At 41.2% G+C, this 20,167-nt stretch overlaps 1 protein-coding gene across 10 annotated transcripts in view; it reads left to right on the top strand.

Moving 5' to 3' along the window:
- Positions 1-20,167, top strand: part of C2CD3 (C2 domain containing 3 centriole elongation regulator) — a 131,510-nt gene that overhangs the window by 64,192 nt on the left and 47,151 nt on the right. For all 10 annotated transcript variants that reach the window (XR_003428060.1, XR_003428061.1, XM_027083356.1 and 7 more), the window contains 8 exons: positions 532-712; positions 2,631-2,814; positions 3,788-3,960; positions 5,058-5,181; positions 7,497-7,765; positions 8,263-8,352; positions 12,072-12,674; positions 14,717-15,055. Coding sequence is in view for 8 of the 10 variants with exons in the window: in XM_027083356.1 (XP_026939157.1) it covers positions 532-712; positions 2,631-2,814; positions 3,788-3,960; positions 5,058-5,181; positions 7,497-7,765; positions 8,263-8,352; positions 12,072-12,674; positions 14,717-15,055 (1,963 nt within the window). In the remaining 2 variants the exon portion in view is untranslated. The remainder of the gene's footprint in view (positions 1-531; positions 713-2,630; positions 2,815-3,787; positions 3,961-5,057; positions 5,182-7,496; positions 7,766-8,262; positions 8,353-12,071; positions 12,675-14,716; positions 15,056-20,167) is intronic.

Genomic DNA, 20,167 nt, shown 5'->3' with positions numbered 1-20,167 from the left:
AATAATAATTAAGGACTTCCCTGGCGGTCCAGTGGTTAAGACTCCACGCTCCCAGTGCAGGGGGCACGGGTTCGATCTCTGGTCAGGGAAGATCCACATGCCATGTGGCACGGCCAAAAATAATAATAATAATAAATGAAAACTTGTTTCAAATATGTGTTCTTTATCCTATTAAGGAAATAGCCTTCTGTTTTTAGTGTACAAAGAATCAGGAACATCTGATTAAATTTTATCAAATGCCTTTTTAGCCTTTATTGAGATAGTCACTTTTTTTCCTTCCTCTATTAATGCACTCTATTACATTTATGGATTTCCTAATATTGACCCAGTCTCACAGCCTGGAGTAAGTCCTGCCTGATCTGATTACAGTGAACAGTTGTGAGATTTATACACAATGAAAATTAAGTATCTGTTCTAGTATCAGCCAATTATGCTTATTTCTTCATCTATTCTCAGACTTCATAGAGAAGCATGAATACGCTATACAAATTACTCTTTAAAGCTCCCCAGTATCTCTGTTTCATTTAATAGGCAGGGGACCAAGGAAATGGATTGATGGAGCACCACTTTGAACTCCTTATAGACAAGATTAAAGGGCTCGCCCCTCTTCAGGCAACAGTCTGGGGAGAAGCAGATTGTTATGTCCAGTACTACTTTCCAGTTCAAGACTCGCAACCCAGTGTGCTGAAAGGACCTGAGTTCCTTGAAAATGGTAGGTTTGGGAGATTATGCTTTCTCATTCTTGTGTGGCTCTTTTATTGAATATGCTTAGGAATTTTTTTTCCTGAGTCAGTTTTATGTTCCTCAGTATTTCCAGCCTTACCTGGGCAGTACAGGAGATAGCCTGAGTTTTTACTTTTCTTAAATTGTTTTTTAATTTAATTTTGATTTGATTTCAAATTTATGGAAAAGTTACAAAAATAGTACAAAGAACTTCTGTATACCCTTTACCTAGGTCCATCAGTTATTTACACTTTGTCTCATTTTGTATCATTTACATGCCTACTCACTCTTATCATCTATTAACATACAGTTGATTCTCATTATCCACTGTAGTTATATTCTATAAAGTCATCAAGAGCACTGAATTAAGAGAATACCAAACCATTGCTCCTGGGGGAAATACGTACATATACATATCTCACATAGATCATAATCTTAAATCCTAAAACAATTCATCCTCATAGATTCTATTTTCTTTATTTTACAGAAGAGAAAACAAGGTTCAGAGTGTTAATGGCTGAGGCCGCCCCACTAACAAGTGCCAAGGTTGGCATTCAAACACTGTCCAACTGGCCCCAGAGCCAGAGCCCCTGCACTACATTGCACTTTCCCTTGCCATCCCATCCTCTGGTCATCTCTGAGAGCTAAAACAAGAAGACAGAGTGTCACCTTGTTTGATCTCAGCTGGGAATGAGCAAGTTGGGTGACTCAAATTGTCTGCTATTCTGAGCATGTCCTTGAATAACCGTGAAAGTGCTGCCAGTATTGGTTTTGAGGTTCAAATAATGGACTTGTATCCGGGATATATTGATATAAAGAACTCTTACAAATCAGTAATGAAAAGACAACCCAATTTAAAAATGGGCAAAGGATCTGAATGGACACTTCTCTAAAGGTATACAAATGGTCAATAAGTACATGAAAAGATGCTTAACATCATTGGTCATTTGGGGGATAAAGATCAAAACCACCACAAGATACCACTTCACACTCACTGAGATGGCTATAATTTTTTTAAAAACAGACTAGGGCTTCCCTGGTGGCACAGTGGTTCAGAGTCCGCCTGCCGATGCAGGGGACGTGGGTTCGTGCCTCGGTCCGGGAAGGTCCCAGATGCTGTGGAGCGGCTGGGCCCGTGAGCCATGGCTACTGAGCCTGCGCATCCGGAGCCTGTGCTCTGCAACGGGAGAGGCCACAGCAGTGAGAGGCCCGCGTACCGCAAAAATAAAATAAAAAGACTAATAAGGGTTGGTAAGGAAGTGAAGAAGTTGGAACTCTTACACGTTGTCTACCAAGAAAGGAATCTCTTCTGTATTACCATGGCATCTCAGGGGACCAGAGCTGCTAGGGAAATGGACCTTGGTAGGAGTAATACAGTCAGAAGATACAGATTCCGGTTCCAGGTCTGTGACCTACTAGCTCTAAGACCTTTGGGTTGACTATGTAACATCAAGGTATCATATCCTCATCTGTGTAGTAGGAGAAATAATACCTGCTTTGTTTTCTTTACAGGAGTATTGTGAGGATAAAATTGAACAATACTGAATATTAACATACTGTAAAACTACATATAAAACACTTCTTTTATTTATTTATTTATTTAGGCTGTGTCAGGTCTTAGCTGCGGCTTGCGAGATCTTTCGTTGCGGTATGTGGGCTTCTCTCTAGTTGTGGTCTGCAGGTTCCAGGGCGTGCAGGCTCTGTAGTTGCGGCACGTGGGCTCAATAGTTGGCAGTGCGCGGGCTTAGTTGCCCCACGGCATGTGGGATCTTAGTTCCCCAACCAGGGATCGAACCCATGTCCTCTGCATTGGAAGGTGGATTCTTAACCACTGGGCCACCAGGGAAGTCCCTGCAAAGCACTAAGTGATGTGTTGGATTATTCTGAACTGCTTTTCTTTTCCAAAGGATTCACTCTGAAGCCTTTCAGATCTGCAACCACACTCTGCATTCCAGACCCCATCTTTAATAGTGAGCACCGTCATTCTCTCCTGTTGCCAGCTGAAATTCCAGTGCAAAGGCTCCTACTCAGTGCCTTCTCTGCACATGGGCTTGTACCTGGAGGTGGAGTCCAGTTTGAAATCTGGTGCAGGTACAGTGTGGAGAACCCATGCCTGTGCCGAGGAAGGAAGTGCACAGTCACAGAGCATCCTTCCCTTAATTAGCCCAGGTTGAATTATAAGCAAGCAAAGAGCCCCCTTCTTCCCTGTTTAATATTATTTGGGTTTGATAATGACTCTTGTCTAGATTTTACTGAAATCTGTTCAGTTATTAGGCTCTTGGGAGCAGTTGTATCTCATACTTCTAACCACTACTTACATTTGGAAGAGAAGTTTTAGTTTTATCTCCTACTGTCACTTAAATGTATCAGTCACCTTTTTTCTGCTTCTCTTTCTGCCTTATATAGTTCAGGCCCTCACTATATCATGCCTAAATTATTGTAATACCCTCTTAACTGGTCTCCCCACTTCTAGAATCGTTTCTTGTAATCCATTCTTCCCACCACCAGAAGAGTGGCTTTTGTAAAATATAATTCCACTCATGGCACAGACTTCGGCAGATTTCCAGGAAAGATAATGGCATGAATACAGATGTTTAACCTCCCCCTTTGCATCCTCACCCCCAAGAAACCAATTAAAATAATTTTAATGTGAGGAGGAACTAGAGTAGGTACTAACAGATCCTCATCACCCCTTCAAATTTGAGGGGCATGGGCCTGAAGCCATAGAAGAGATTGGAACTGCACTGCTTAGAACCACTTGTGCTGCAGGATGGATGCTTTCAGGAGTGGCAACTCCCAAAGGGCCAAGCCAGATGCAGATTCCTCAAACAGAAAACCTGTGAGAAGCTGGGCTTTGTCTTGAAGACAGGGTATAATTTATGGGGTTCTTCCTCCAAGTAATGGGCAGTAAATCCAGCCAGACACAACCACAGCTGTATACCAGAAATACAGAACAATCAGGCACCAAAGATAACTAGATACTGAAAGCTGATCCCTGGGGCAGAGTGAATCATTCATCCACCTTATTCTTTCAACTGACAGCTTGTGCTTTTGTGGCTTACAGGTACTATTATCCTAATGTGAGAGACCAGATGGTCGCCAAAGGAACCTTGCCATTATCGAGGATCTGTGCCATTGTAACCATGCAGCACCGTGAGGATGTGGGAATACAGACCTTTAATCTCCCTTTAACCCCCAGGCTTGAGAATAGGAATGAACTAAGGAACCAATCATCAGGTAATTGAAGACTAGTTTATCTTTCCCTAGCATATATAAATATCCCTTTTCTCTCGTAAATTAGTGATTCTTCACATTTTGTAGTACTTACCCTTTTAAGAATCTGATAAAAACTATGAGACACCTTCTCTTAGAAAAAGAGTGTAGAATATACACTGCAAATTTTGTATATAATTTTAGAAAATTCATAGTTATGTAGACTCTGTATATAAATGTTGCTTGTCTCATCTCACCTTTAACTTCAGCAAGCATTTGATAAGCCCTCATGGCATAAAACCTAAGTCTTATATAGGTGTACTCAGAGAATTATTATTCCAAGGCAACATGATGTAGGATTGGAAGAATATAGTCAGCATGAACTGGGAATTCACTGTGAGGGAGGAAGAAGTCAGGATTTAAAGTTAGAAGGGATTAGTTAGAATTTAGAGTTTTCAATTATATCCTAATGGTTCCAGCTGGATGACCCACCCTCCAGATACATCATGAATAACTAGAATTAGCCTTCTAAATCAAGTTACTGTTCATTCTTACCAGAGAGTATCTGCCCATACAAAAGGTTTTATCTTGCTATGATTAAGATTGAGTTGTTCCTCCTGACCCTCACTGATCAGCTTGTTCTGTTGTTCCTTAAAGCTTTCCCTGAAATGTGATAGAATTTTTATAAAAGGATGGCATGTAAAGGTGTTTAAGGTGGTGGCAGTAGGAGGGTGACAGAAATATATGAGTGCAAAAACCTTTTAAAGGTTTAAAAAAGAAGAAAGGTTAGAGTCCATCTCAATTCTATAAAAATAACTGGGATTAAGTTCTGCCTCTGATAGTTAATGTGATTTTGGCAAGCAGTTGAATCTCTGAGCCATAGTTTCTTGGATATAAAGTGAAAATAGTGACATCTGTTCTGCTTTATTAATCCTAAAGTACAATAATATAATGTGATTCTGACCACAGACAGATTGTTTCACTGCTAAGGCCCCATATTGTTCATTAGGATTATAGTGTTTATCCTCTTCCTTCCTTCCTGACTAGACTTGGGGTTTGGTAGAACAGAGATTGTTCCAACCAACCTTCTTTTCATTTTTCCTTTTGCCCTCATTCTTTAGGTTTACTGGATGTGGGCCTAAGGTACAGGTGTACTCCAAGGACAGCAGAGGGAGTTCTTGCAGCCCGAGCTGTCTGCATCTCAGTCCAGATTATCAGAGCCTGTGGTTTGCAAGCAGCAGCCAAGTAAGTTCACCTTAGAAAAGCAATTCTCAAAGCAAACCTTTCTCCACTGCAGTCCACATGATATGTGATGCCCAAATAACGTAAAACTTTCTTGCATACAATTTCCAGTTTATTAAACACAACTCTACTCTTTTTCTCTTAAGAAAGCATGTAGGAATATAAGTGAATAAATCACTTGCAAATTTTGCTGTTTTAACTGTTATTAGCAATTTAGTTCCTTGACCTTGTCCAGCGATTTTATCCTCTACCCTACTTACCCTCTTATTCCCAAGGTCAGACCCTATGCCCACCAACCATGCCAGGACCAGTCACCACTACACCTCCTCAATAGTCTCTCATGTTCAGTCTCTGAGTACCAACTCCTATTTTTCTAGCTTATTCCCCTTTAGTCTGTTTTCAATACAGAAGCCAGTGATCTTATGAAAACTTAAATCAGGTCTTGACACACATCTACTTAAAACCCACCAATGCCTTTCCATCTCATTCAGAGTAAAAGTCAGAGTCTTTAAAATGGCTGTAAGACCCCACATGACCTGACCCCGTTATCTTTATGACCTCCTCTCTTCCTGGTAGTTGCTGCTCTACTCACTCCACCCCAGGCACTGGCTTTCTTGTTACTTCTGAACACACCATGCTCTTTTTCCCCTCAAGGCCTTTGTCTTGCTATTTTCTCTGCCCGAAACACTGTTTCTATGTATAAACAGCATGGCCCTCTCTTCCCTCCTTCAGGTCTTCACTCATTCTTCTCTCTAATTTGGACGTTCTTCCTCCTTTTGTCCTCTAAACAAGCTTCTGTTTTCTTCAAGACTTTGCAGCCTTCCTCTGTCTCTCCTACATATAGATAGAATTGGTGCTTTGTCCTTTGTCTCTTAGCACCTTGGTTGCAGCTCATATCACTCTGTTTCAATTATTTGCATACATGAGTTTTCCTCACCTAGGCTGTGAGTTCCTACAGACACAGGTACTGCCTGAACTCCTCTCTGTCCCTGCCACCACATAGCATAGTTCCAGCATGTATCAGGTGCCCAGTAAGGAGAACTAGATCACGACCCTGAGGCAGACTAGCTCACTTTGGACATGAATTCAAGAAAGAGGCAAGTGCTCCTTAACTTCAGATTATTTACCTTTAACTTCATAGTCGCTAAATAACTAATGGGATTACTTCCGTGTGAGATCTGACGCTGAAGTAGCTGGTAAAATGTTCAGTCTAATTAATATTTTTCCTCACTAAATTCTCCAAATAGACTTTTCCGATAATTGCTTGAGAACATCTTAGTGTTAATGAGATGCCAGGGCAGTTTTTTAATCATATTTTCCCATATATTCAAACTCTTGATGGTTTCTCATTGTCAGTAGCAGTGGTCTCCTAATTTTAATTTTACATTCCTATTAATAAAAAAATAAAAATTTAGCATACTCTCTAAATATGTGTATACTTATTCATGTATAAGTCATCTTCATGTACTACTACACTAATATATACACTATAAAATATACCAGAGAGTAGTAAAACTTTAATATATGAGATAACAACTCTAGAGGTTTTAATAATTTTTTCCTATGCTCAAATAGTTTACCCTATGAACCCCCTAGATTGTACTCACTCCACTTTAGGGTGGTGGTCAACAACAGGATAAGGTCCAACCTGCTTGCTCAACGTGGCATTTAAGACCCTTCAAAATATCTTAATCTGAGTCTTGAAAGAAGAGTAGGAGTTAATCATAATGCCCAAGAAAGCTGAAGACTATTCTGGTCAAAGAGAAGAACATGTGCAAAGGCCATGGAGGCATGAAACTTGTGTATAATGGAGTACCTGTTCTGGGTAAGACCCAGCCCAGGTCAGAATTCCTAAACATGGTGTTAAATTAACTACTGTTTAATTGACAGAGAAGGACTTGGAATTTCGATACTCAGTAGACCTCAGAGAGACTGAGTAATGGATAAGAAACTTAGTTGCTTTTCTCTCTGGGAACTTACAGGGAAAGTCAGATTAAATGGCAGGCAGTTTTTTGTAAGTCCCGCGTTGGGTCTGTGTTGCGCTTTTAAGAAAAAAGGGCAAGAAGCCAGACCAGTACAATGGAGTGTCCTTGTAGTATCACTCTAGTAGGCAGATGAATATTGTCTCCCTCATATACACGTACACTGTAATATCAAGATTACTAAGAAAACACATAGTGACATTGCTAGAAGCCTAAACAGGAAACACATGGTTGGTTAGTGTTCTTGGTGGCCTTGTGGAAATGGTGATGTTTTCTAGGCAGTCAAGCTGATTTCTGATATTACCTCCTTCTCATTCCCACCCTTCTCCCCTACAGGGCTTTGGCTGAGCAGGAACCTGCTCTGCAGTTTAGTGCCACAGTCGGGGTCAATGCCTTTGTTACCACTCATCTGTCCTTCCTGCCCAAGGGAGAACAGCGCCAAACCCACCCTGTGGCCTGTTCCTTCTGCCCTGAGTTCTCCCATCACAGTGAATTCTCATGTAACTTGGTAACTCAGCACTGCAGTGGAGAAGCCTGTTTCCTGGCAGAGTTGTTGGAGTTTGCAGAAGTTACTTTTGCTATTTATCATGAAGATACCAAGTCAGGTGAGCACCAAATGACTCACAATTAGAATTAAAAAGGGCTCTGTTTTGAATGGTATAGCACTTCCTAGGAGATACATGCTGAAGTGTTTAGGGGTGAGGAGTCATATTTGCAACTTACTTCTGAAGGGTATAGCAGAAATATGTAGAATACGTATTGAGTGTTTGAGAGAATGTAGAGAGAGATAAAGCAAATGTGTCAAGATGTTAGTGGGTGAATCTAGGTGAAGGGTATATAGGAGTTCATTGTAGTATTCTTTTAACTTTTCTGTATGTCTGAATTTTTCAAAATTTAAGTGTGTGCATACACATACTTAATGATTTAATTAAAATGATTTAGAGGGCATTCAAGTTTTGACTGGAGCAAGATGATCTCTAATGCGTCTTCCAACACTGAAATTCACTGAGTGTAAGTGGAGGATTATATGGCTCTTTTGTAATACAAGCCCTTTGGTCAGTAGACCATCAAATAATTTCTCTTTCTTTGTTTGATTTAACAGCCAGTGATATAACCAGTATCCGCTCATTCAAAGATTATCTGCTTGGAGTAGTAAAGATTCCAACAAAAGATCTGCTGATCAAGAGATCTGGTAGGGATCCTGGATTATCACTTTCTAATTCTACCCTTTCCCATTCACTTCCCTGCAAGAGATCTTCTTGTCTGGCTCTCTTGCAAGATATGCAAAAAAAAAAATAAAAATAAAAAACCCCTTAACACATGCTTCTGAATTCTCCCAAATACCTCAAAGGTTTTCCCAAAAACATTTTAAGTCCTTTCCTAATCATTTCAAAGGCCTTCTAATAAAGCAAAGAAGCTCAAAACATTGTACTGTCATCTTACTCCAGGAAAGATAATGATGATGATACTATTTATAATAAATATGGCAATACCCATTGCATTATATAGCACTTTGTAAAATATTTTCTCAGATCTTTTTTGAGCTTCATGGTAACTCTTACTGATGGGGATACAGGATTATCTTTTTTTTTTTTGCGGTATGCGGGCCTCTCACTGCTGTGGCCTCTCCTGTTGCGGAGCACAGGCTCCGGACGCGCAGGCTCAGCGGCCATGGCTTACGGGCCCAGCCGCTCCGCGGCATGTGGGATCTTCCCGGACCAGGGATCAAACCCGTGTCCCCTGCATCGGCAGGTGGACTCTCAACCACTGCGCCACCAGGGAAGCCCCAGGATTATCTTCATTTGACAGATGAGAAAACTTAGGCTTAGAGAGGTTAAGTGATTTGTCAACCACACAGCCAGGTAGTAGAGTACTAGAAATCAAATCCAGATTTGCCCATTCTTTTTCACTATACCCTCCTCTCTCACTGAAGAAGGAATAAGGGTATGAGGTAAAGACCCAAAAGAAGGCACAACCACCAGGCAGTAGTCTGGAAATATTGGTCCCATCCTACATTTTACTAGTCACCTTGACAGAGTGACCTTGACCTCTCTGAGCCCCACTTACCTTATGGATGGAGACTGTTAATGCTGACAAGTCTACAAGGTAGAAATCAATGAAATAGGATATATAAAGTACCTGACAAATAGTAGGCACTCAGTAAATGTTAGTTTTCCTTCTCTTGCCCATCTTCCTCCCTAGGATTGTATAATCTAGTTTCCAAAATTTTATCACACATCTCCCAAATTTAATTGTGAATTGAAGTTTGAGCAATACTCAATAAACAGGTACTATGTGCCTGCCAGAGAGAAGTCTCTACAACTTGATATAGGGTTCAAGTCTCACTTCTGTCACTAACTGTTTGTGATCTAGAACAAGTCACTTCATCTCTCAGATCCATAGTTTCCTCATCTCTAAAAATGGAAATAATAAGATCTTTGCAAGATTATCGAAGCATTCAATGAAATTATACACGTGAAAGATCTTTGCACAGGACAGGGCACATAGGACACCTCAGTTTCCTTCCTTCTGAAACTTACTACAGAGTTTGTCAGAGAATAGGCACCATCTGAGAAATCCCACCTTCACAAATTAAATTTAACCCCTTGGAAATAAACCTTTTAGACAGTTCGGAATGTATCATTGGTCTTTATATTCAGAGTTATTCTAAAGTGAACATTGTGTTTTGTTTCTTCCTGCCAGTAATCTCAATTACAGAATCACAGAGCAAGAGGAATAATCTAATCCACTTACATGCTGAAGTGGTGTGAAATTTTTTATGTATTTGTACATTTTTCTGGGGATAACTTTCATTAGAGCCAAAGGGGTCTGTGACCAAATAATGTTAAGAAGCACTAGGTTGTGAGGAAATTAATACCCAAGTGATGAGAAATTACTAAAGCCAAAGCCATAGGTTCTTAGACCGACCAAGTCAAATGGAGTCATAGAGATCAACCTCCTCATTTCAGTGTCTTCATTTTATAAACGAAAACTTGGAAGGCCCAAAAAAATTAAATGCCTTTTCCAAAAATCATAACACCTTAAGTGGCCTTTGGCGAATTAATCTCAATAAGTCTGAATTTTCCCATCTATAATTTTTTGTGTGTGTGTGGTATGCGGGCCTCTCACTGTTGTGGCCTCTCCCGTTGCGGAGCACAGGCTCCGGACACGCAGGCTCAGCGGCCATGGCTCACGGGCCCAGCCACTCCACGGCATGTGGGATCTTCCCGGACCGGGGCACGAACCCGCGTCCCTTGCATCGGCAGGCGGACTCTCAACCACTGCGCCACCAGGGAAGCCCCCATCTATAATTTTAACTAATACAAAACCTTTCTCAGAAAATTGCTGTGAATATTATACCAATCCACAATCTATTTTACGTAATTATGAAATCCAAAAAGCTCAGAAAGTCAAAAGTTTTTTATTAACTCATTAAGCAGCCAAACCTGACCTCAACTGACATTATTTTCTGACTTAGGCCACTGCCTGATTATATAGCTTTATTGGAACACATTGTGCCCATTCATTTACATATTTTCTGTGTCCACTTTCTCACTACAACAACATAGCTGAATAGTTGCAACAGAGACCATATGGCCCAAAAGCCTAAAATACTTACTATCTGGCCTTTTACAGAATAAGTTTACCAACCCCTGACCTATGTGACCACTGACTAGTACATAATATTCAGTTTATGTACCACAGTATCTTTCTAAAATCTGAAAATTTTTAAATTCAGAAACAAATCTGACCCTAAGGGTTCTAGATAAGATATTGTGAACCAGGACTTCCCTGGTGGCGCAGTGGTTAAGAAGCCGCCTGCCAATGCAGGGGACACGGGTTCGAGCCCTGGTCTGGGAAGATCCCACATGCTGTGGAGCAACTAAGCCTGCGAGCCACAACTACTGAGCCTGCGTGCCACAACTACTGAAGCCCGTGTGCCTAGAGCCTGTGCTCCGCAACAAGAGAAGCCACTGCAATGAGAAGCCCATGTACACCAACGAAGAGTAGCCCCCGGTCACCGCAACTAGAGAAAACCCACATGCGGCAAGGAAGACCCAATGCAGCCAAAAATAAATAAATAAATAAATAAAATTTAAGGGAAAAAAAAAGATATTGTGAACCTATAATAGGTGGTGTGTAGACTTTAAAGCCAGCTAGACCTGGGTTCAAATCCTGGCTCTACTACCTGGTAGCTATAACGACTTGGGCAGGTCTCTTCCATTTCCTCATCTGCAAAATAGGGATTATTATCCCATTTAATCCTCAGAACTTCACAGGGTTATTAAGAGAATTAAATGAAGTTATATGTATAAAGCATAAGAGAATTTCTGACACATAATAGATGCTCAGTAACAAGTAGCTAATATTTTAAATTGTTATTTTGAAATCTAGTGCCTGGTCCTTGGTATGTGTTCACTAAGTGGCAATTCCCTTGGTGAAAGACCCGGGGCTAGACCCCAGATCTCCTGACCTTGTCCCATGCCTTCTCCATTGTACTCATAGTACCATAATAATATTTCACATTTTTTATTTTCTTTCAAAGCTCTTCCAAAATCATTATCTCATTTGACAATTATAATAATGTTGTCTGGTAGGCAAGATCAGCACTATTTTTCCCATTTGTCAGGTAAGGAAATAGGACTGAGAGAAATTAATGGCTTACCCAGACTGAACCACTAGTTTTGGGCTGAGCCAAGAAGAAAATGCAGGTCTTCCAGCTCCAAGCCTTTGTTCTTCCACCTGATCTCATTGTCTTTCAGTGGTCAGATGAAACAAACTTCAATGCACTGTGGGTATATGTTTTCTCTTCTGTCTTGGGCCAGGGTGATAGTGGCTATGGGGTGGAAAGTGGCTAAGTCTTTTTACTTTTAAAACAATAATTGAAGCATCTTCCTTTTCTTTCATAAGGGATCACAGGATGGTATCCTATCATTTTACCAGAAGAGGGGGCCCTGCCTCACGGCTTGGAGCTCATGCAGAAGATTGTGGGTGGTCTGGAGCTTTCCATTTCCTTCACCCATCCTGGAGACAGAGAGCGGGTGTTGGAAGCTGCTGAGCTATTGGGCTGGAGCTTTGAGAATAATCTGAAGGATTTTGTCAAGATGGATGAAGAGGAGCCAGCCACTGTTACCATCTCCACCCCGAGGCTTTGGCTGCCTATCCATTGCGTGCTGCTTGCTGGCCAGAAGCACATTCATAAGAATACATATTGCTACCTCCGCTACAAGCTGTACGATCATGAAGGCTTTTGGACCCCTCTCAAGAAACCTAAGGAATCTGCAAACAAAAAGCAGGTCATGGTTACTTTCAAGGCATCCAAAAGATCAGAAGTCTCTAGGAGCCCATCACTGCTTTGGTACTTCAGAGAGGAGAGGTTAGAGATCCAAGTTTGGCGGGCTTATGGCAATGACAGTGTGGAGAGGCCCCATCAGACAGACAGCTGGATTGGCTCAGCCTATGTGGACCTGGCCAGACTTGGGGAGAGGTCAGCAAGGACACTAACTGTCAGTGGTAAGTGAGGAACCAGGCTTAGCACTTGTGGTTTGAGCAACTGCTGCTCCATGACAAGCACTGTGTGAGACACCCTCTCAGACATTATTTTATTTGATCCTCCCAGCAATCCTGTGAGGTAGGTATGAAACCTGTTTTTCAGTCATGAAAATGGAGGCTCAGGTAGGTTGGGTAACTGCCCAGGGTCACATGTTAGTAAGTGTTCTTTCCATTATTGCATGTTGAAAGATTAATAGTAATTTAGTAATACTTCTTAAAACTACAGAGATTTCAGAAAGAGGTTTGCTGGATGCTTTAAGAAGGGCATTATCTAGTGACAGTATACCTTAGTGGAGTCTAAGGTATACTGTCTGAGATCTAAGAACTGGTGCTGAACTTTGTAGCCTTAGACTACATCCAAATTCATAAGGTTGTTGCACCTAACATAGTGTCTAGAACATTGTAAGCCCTCAGTTAATACATGTAAAATAAAAATGAGTGAATTTAGGAGACTACCTTTAACCACCTGTATAAGAGCCTATATTATAATCTAGAATGTTGGTTTTAAAATACACTGAAAAGCATACCTGCTAATGAGATTAGGATATCCTCTCTCTCTGGTCAGCACATCTTGGAATCATAAAATCTACATGGTAATAAACTGGTTTGAAAGGAGGAAGGTAACATTTTGCAAGTGGCACTATGGGTGCTTTTCTTTCAAACATTTGTTCAGTATTTGCTACATGTACTTGGCCCTGGGAATTCAAAGATGAGTCAGAAATAGTTAATGAGCTTATAGTCTAATGGGAGAGTAGAAGAGTAAACAATTACAGCGAAGTATAAGAACTGTGAAAAAGGTATTCTCAGTGGCACTGTGGGAGCACAGGGACACAACATCTCTTTGGTTCAAGGACAGCATCCCAGTGGAAGTGATGATGCTTGACCTGAGTTACAGAGGATTTAGGAGTAAGTCACGAAAAGGAGGAAAGAAGGGCTTTCTAAACGGAAATAGCGTGGGTGAAGGCACAGAGGCAGGAAGCAGTTTGATACGTTTTAGGTGCCATGAGTAATTTGGTACTGCTGGATCACAGGATATATAGGTTGGGAAATGATGGGAGATGAAGCTAGACAGCTGGGCAGGAGTACTATGTTGAAGGCCTCTTCTAAGCAGGAGAGTTTAGACTTTTTTGTGAGAGCTATGGAAAGCTATTTTAACGGCTTCTGAAGAGAAGAGTGACACAGCTTTGCTTTCTAGATAGATAAGGCTGGCAACTATAGTACAGATTGGATTGGAGACGGCCAGACTAGACTCTTTACAAACGTCATATTTATTCATCTTAACATTCCTGTAAGGTTAGTTATTTCCACCACTATACGGTTGAAGAAACTGAGTCACAACCCTATTTTAGCTCTGTTAGCCTTGTGCTCTGACCCTGTTGTTGAGCAGGTGGCCCAAGCTAAAGAAGGAGAACTGAGCATCTGGGTGATCATCCCAGATTCTCTGGTTCTCTCTGGACCCAGCAGGTATAATTCTGGCTCTGTTGAGCACCTCATCAAATGCTGTGTGCCCTGTTTTATCTGGGCTGGCCTAGAGTCACTTCAAAGAGACTACAGAAAAAGTCCCCGAAGTGTGGAAGGCTCACTTGAACTAAAGTTCTTAAAGACAGGCTTTTAACTTCACTCTGCTGGAGCAAGTAGGTTTGGGAAACTGAATATAGATTTAGGGATCAGAACTCAAACACAAATACCTCTTTTTATTGAGGGATACCAAAGGCAGTGTTCAACTTTTCAGATTGTCCATTCCCTCTTACTTTTCCACTCCCACCAGCTTTTTATCCTCTTGCCTTGAAGTCAGACCTCTCACTACTTTCCATTGTTGCAGGTAGTGATGGGGTGGGGGGAGGCAGTAAAAACTCTCACAGTGTGTGTTTCTTTGCAAATTGGTATATTAGGGCCTATAGCCCTGCCAAAGGAGAGAGGGCCACAAGCACCCTCAGAGAGCATCTCCAGGTTTAGAGAGTGTCCCTGCTTGCCTAGGCTTATCCTCCTTCATCCTCTTGCAGGTGTGTATCCTCTATTTGGACGAAATGCTTCCAACCTCTCAGGAGCTGCCTTGAGAGTTCATGTGGTTCTCTCCTCTCTTTCTTCACACCCTGGGCCCACTAATGAGCTGGACTCCATGGACTGCAGCAGCGCCAGTGAGTCTGAGCAGCTCCCCAGAGGAAATGATGAGCTCCAGCTCTCTCCACCACATGACCACCAGAAGTCTCCGGCCTCCACCCAGGTCCCCTGCAGCAGCACCACAGCTGAAGTCTGCCTGGCCCAGGAGGACCCTACTGCACTAGATGGAACTTTTGCAGTCAGTATCCTGGTAGAAAGAGCAATGCATTTGAGCTTGAAAGGTATGTTCTGCTCACTTATCCATAAACAGGTATCTGACTCCACAGGCTATGATCCTGTCTTCACAAATCTTTCTGATCATGACAGGGTCTGGAAGAATTGTTAATCATCTTAATCATAATTATATATCTCAAGCCTAAAGGTTTAAGCCAAGTGAAAGCCTTTCTGAGGTCCTAAGTGGGCCTTGTCAGTTATCCTAATTTTGCGTATCATAAATTCCCCAGTCCAGAAACTTGAGTATCAGCTTAGATACTTCTCTTTTCCTTCTCCACCATCAAATCATCAGATCCATTAAAATTGCTGTATCTCTTAAATTTCTCTTAGATCTCTACCTTCTTCTCCATTCCTTCCAACTCAGGCCCTCTTCATTATGTACCTAGGGCCAAGGGTTCTTAGCATTGAATCCATAAGCCCACAGGGATCCAAGGGTTAAAGTCAGGGTAGGTGAACTTGGATAGGAAAATAATTACATCTTTTTTTTTTTTTTTTTTTTTGGTACGCGGGCCTCTCACTGTTGTGGTCTCTCCCGTTGTGGAGCACAGGCTCTGGATGCGCAGGCTCATCGGCCATGGCTCACGGGCCCAGCCGCTCCACGACATGTGGGATCTTCCCGGACCGGGGCACGAACCCGTGTCCCCTGCATCGGCAGGCGGATTCTCAATCACTGCGCCACCAGGGAATCCCATACATCTTTATTTTTATTAATCTCTAACTAAAATTGAACATTTCCTCTAGTTGTGAGTGTAGGCAATAGACCCTAGTAATATTAACAGTACCTGTGATGTTGTCAACAATAGAAATCACAGGTATTTTCATATCACATTTTAGTTACTGCAGATATCTTGGAATATCATCTATACCTGTCATTACTTCAAAATTACAGTAGTTATTAAACCTACAGTTAGATCTTGTTGTGCATTAATAAAACTATAGTGATTACTATGTCACTTTTTTAATGTCTTGATAACTTACGCCAATATAATTTCATTTCTTTGTAATCTTATGTATTTTACAATTAGCATTAAAAATATATATATGGGCTTCCCTAGTGGCGCAGTGGTTGAGAGTCTGCCTGCCAATGCAGGGGACATGGGTTCGTGCCCCAGTCCGGGAAGATCCCACATGCCACGGAGTGGCTGGGCCTGTGAGCCATGGCCGCTGAGCCTGTGCGTCTGGAGCCTGTGCTCCGCAATGGGAGAGACCACAACAGTGAGAGGTCCGCGTACAGCAAAAAAAAAATATATATATATATATACACACACACACACACACACACATATATATATATATATATATATACATATACATATATATATATATTAGAAGAGGCCCATAGACTTCACCAGACAGCCAAAGTAATCCATGGCACAAGGAACCCCTGCCCTACTTTTTATTCAGCCTTGTAATCTCTCCTAAAATTTTCCCTTTTGCCATCACCCTTCTCTTTTGCCTGCTTAATTCCCACTCCTCTCTCAAGACTCAGCTCAAACATCACCATTTACCAGAGTTTCTCTGACATAAAGGCTGTCTCCTGTTTGCTCTCCTAGCACTTTTGCCCTTTTTATCGTAACATATATCACATGTACTAACATTGTTTGCATGATTTTCTTCTCCACTAGGTAGGGGCTGTTTAAGAACAAAGACCTTATCTCATTCATTTATTCATTCATTATTCATTCATTCAGCAACAAAACTTATGTCATATTTGCTATATGTGAGCACTGTCCATGGTGCTGGTGATAAAGCAATGAACAAAACAGACAAAATAGTGCCCTTGTGGAGCTTACATTCTAGTAGGAGTGTATTCAGCCCTGTATTTCCAGTAAGTTGTGTGTGTTTGTGACTTTGAGCAAGTTACTGTCTCTCTGTTGAATTTCTCATCTGTAAACAGCTGTGATTAACAGTTCTGAGGTGTGTGATGGTTCTGAGAGCCAGAAAACCATAGCCTTATGAGTCCAGAAGGTTTAAATATACATCTTCTGGTTTGGCCTCCCTACTCGGTTCCTATCAATTCTGTGTTGCCTCAGTTTTTCTGTGTATCCTTATTACTTTGGAACAGAAACAGAATTCATGCTCCTAGTAACTGTTGTCTGTCTTTCATTTCTATTTCTCCATATACACACTACAAACAGACATTACTTCCAGGATTATAAGCTTCTACAAAGACTCTGAGGTTCTCATCCTTCTCATAACCTTTGTGTGTCAGAGACCCTGAAACATTCTATCTCAGGACAAAATCTTCTCCACATAGTCTTGCTGTGCTGTATTAGAGATACTGAGGTCCATACTGTATGAGTCACAAAGTTGGGAAACAGTTTTTGCTTTTTTACTGCCCTACCAAAGCAGCCCATTTGTGACAAGTCTGATTTGTAAAAACTGAATTTTTTAAAAAGAGAAAAATCGGGCTTCCCTGGTGGCGCAGTGGTTGAGAGTCCGCCTGCTGATGCAGGGGACATGGGTTCGTGCCCCGGTCTGGGAAGATCCCACATGCCGCAGAGCGGCTAGGCCCGTGAGCCATGGCCACTGAGCCTGCGCGTCCGGAGCCTGTGCTCCACAACGGGAGAGGCCACAACAGTGAGAGGCCCGCGTACCACAAAAAAAATAATAAAAAATAAAACAACAACAACCAAAAAAACAAAAAAAAAAGAGAGAAAAATCAATACATGAATGAATTTAAGGAAAGCACAAAAAAAGCTTTGATTTTTTGCAAGAACTGTTTTGGTTTTTTGTTTTTGCATTGAAAATAAAATTTAACGTGCAAAAATATGGTTATGTTCCATTTCAGGGGTTGCCCCCATATTGCAAAAAGCAAATATACTTGTAACTTCTCAATTAGACAGAGTTACATTCTTTAAATGCAGCTTGACAATTGACAATAGTTCATTGAGCATCTCCTTGTGCCAAATTTTATTCTTTTTTGTACATTAATTATCTCATTTAATCCTTACCACAGTGGGGTTATTTTATGAACAGATTACAGTACATACCCATTTTATGAATGAGGAAACTGAAGCTCAGAAAGGTAAAATGACTTGAGTTACACAGTTAATAAGCTCTACAGAGCTGCAATTTGAATCCAGCTATGTCTGGACCTAAAACCCGTGCTCTTTCCTCTATACCATCCTGACTCTTAGGTATGAGATAAACCGTGTTTACCAGTTGGTCCTGTTTACTCTCTGTATTTAAAAGGGTGCTTATGTACTATACACCCAGTCCTGTGCTTATATTGCAAGAATGGTGGTTCAGTTCATCAAGTAGTAAATCTGTGCCAGGCCAGTGCCAGGTACAGAAAGTGCAGAGCAAATGACACATGGTTTCTGTCCTCCAAGAGCTGATAACCCAGATAAGGGGATTAGCAGCTACATGATTATTGATGTATAAAGGAGAATGCTCTAAGGACCAGAAGGATAGGTAGTACAATATCTAGTGTCTAGACATGCAGATGGCCAAGAAGCACATGAAAAGCTGTTGAACATCACTAATTATTAGAGAAATGCAAGTCAAAACTACAATGAGGTATCACCTCACACCAGTTAGAATGGGCATCATCAGAAAATCTACAAACAAGAAATGCTGGAGAGGATGTGAAGAAAAGGGAACCCTCTTGCACTGTTGGTGGGAATGTAAATTGATACAGCCACTGTGGAGAACAGTATGGAGGTTCCTTAAAAAGCTAAAAATAGAATTACCATATGACCCAGCAATCCCACTACTGGGCCTATACCCAGAGAAAACCATAATTCAAAAAGACACATGCACCCCAATGTTCATTGCAGCACTATTTACCATAGCCAGGTCATGGAAGCAAACTAAATGCCCATCGACAGATGAATGGATAAAGAAGATGTGGTACATATATACCATGGAATATTACTTAGCCATGAAAAGGAACAAAATTGGGTCATTTGTAGAGACATGGATGGACCTAGAGACTGTCATACAGAGTGAAGTAAGTCAGAAGGAGAAAAACAAATATCGTATATTAGCGCATGTACATGGAACCTAGAAAAATGGTACAGATGAACTGGTTTGCAGGGCAGAAATAGAGACACAGATGTAGAGAACAAACATATGGACACCAAGCGGGGAAAGTGGCGGGGGGATGGTGGTGGTGTGATGAATTGGGCGATTGGGATTGACATATATACACTAATATGTATAAAATAGATAACTAATAAGAACCTGCTGTATAAAAAATAAATAAAATTCAAAAAAAGCACAAAAATTATATATCTAGGGTCTAGAGAGTTTAGAAACAGAGAAATAAGACATGTCTAAGAAATCAGAACTTTTTAGAATGAATATGATTTCAGAAAGGTGGGAATGAAATTCTAGGTGGTTATCTCAACTTGAATGAAGATATTGAAGTGGGAAAGTGTGTGTTCTAGGCCTACTTGGAGCAAACATGGGGAATTGTGGTGGCAGTTGATCCTCTTTGGCTGAAGTTCTTGGTCATTACAAGGGATCTATAGAGAATCACGAAGATATAAATAAGAAAATTGCTGAACTGCAGCAAGGGCTCAACTAAGACTAATTGACATGATTTTAGAGTGGCAGTGGACATACTGGTGGCACAATGCTGACTTTTTCCAGCAGTGCTTGGTTTCCTTTCCCTTCCAATTGTAACATATGGCAAGCCATTCCCTGGGCCTTTGCTCATGAACCTTTCTTAGCCAGGATTCCTTTCTCCCTTCCCCAGTTACCAAATTCTCCCCAACATCCTGCTCTTCCTCTTAGGCACCCTGTTCCAGCCACACTGGCCTCTTTGCTTTTTCTTAAATGTATAGGCAGACTCCTGCTTGGGGCCTTTGAATCTGGTGTTCTCTCTGTGCCTGGAATATTCTTCACTCCTGGCCTGTCTTTACTGAAATCACCGGCTCAGCAAGACCTTCCTTGGTCACCCATCTAAAATTACAGCCTTTCTCCAACAATACCTGTCCCTCTTTCCTGCTTTATTTTTTCCTATGGCCTTTAAATAGTGTATTTTGTTTATTTTCTGTCTTTCTAGAAAAAGAAAAGTCCTACAGAGACAGAAATTTTTTGTTTTATTTACTGCTAAATCCCCAACACCTAGAACTGTGTCTGACACATAATAAGCAGTAAATATCTGTTAA

Source organism: Aethalodelphis obliquidens, unplaced genomic scaffold (genome assembly GCF_003676395.1).
Source record: "Aethalodelphis obliquidens isolate GAN/ISIS:26980383/991018 unplaced genomic scaffold, ASM367639v1 scaffold50, whole genome shotgun sequence".
In the NCBI taxonomy this organism is placed as follows: Eukaryota; Metazoa; Chordata; class Mammalia; order Artiodactyla; family Delphinidae; genus Aethalodelphis; species Aethalodelphis obliquidens.
The sequence above is the reverse complement of the archived record's forward strand: the minus strand, read 5'-3'. Positions and strand labels throughout refer to the sequence as shown.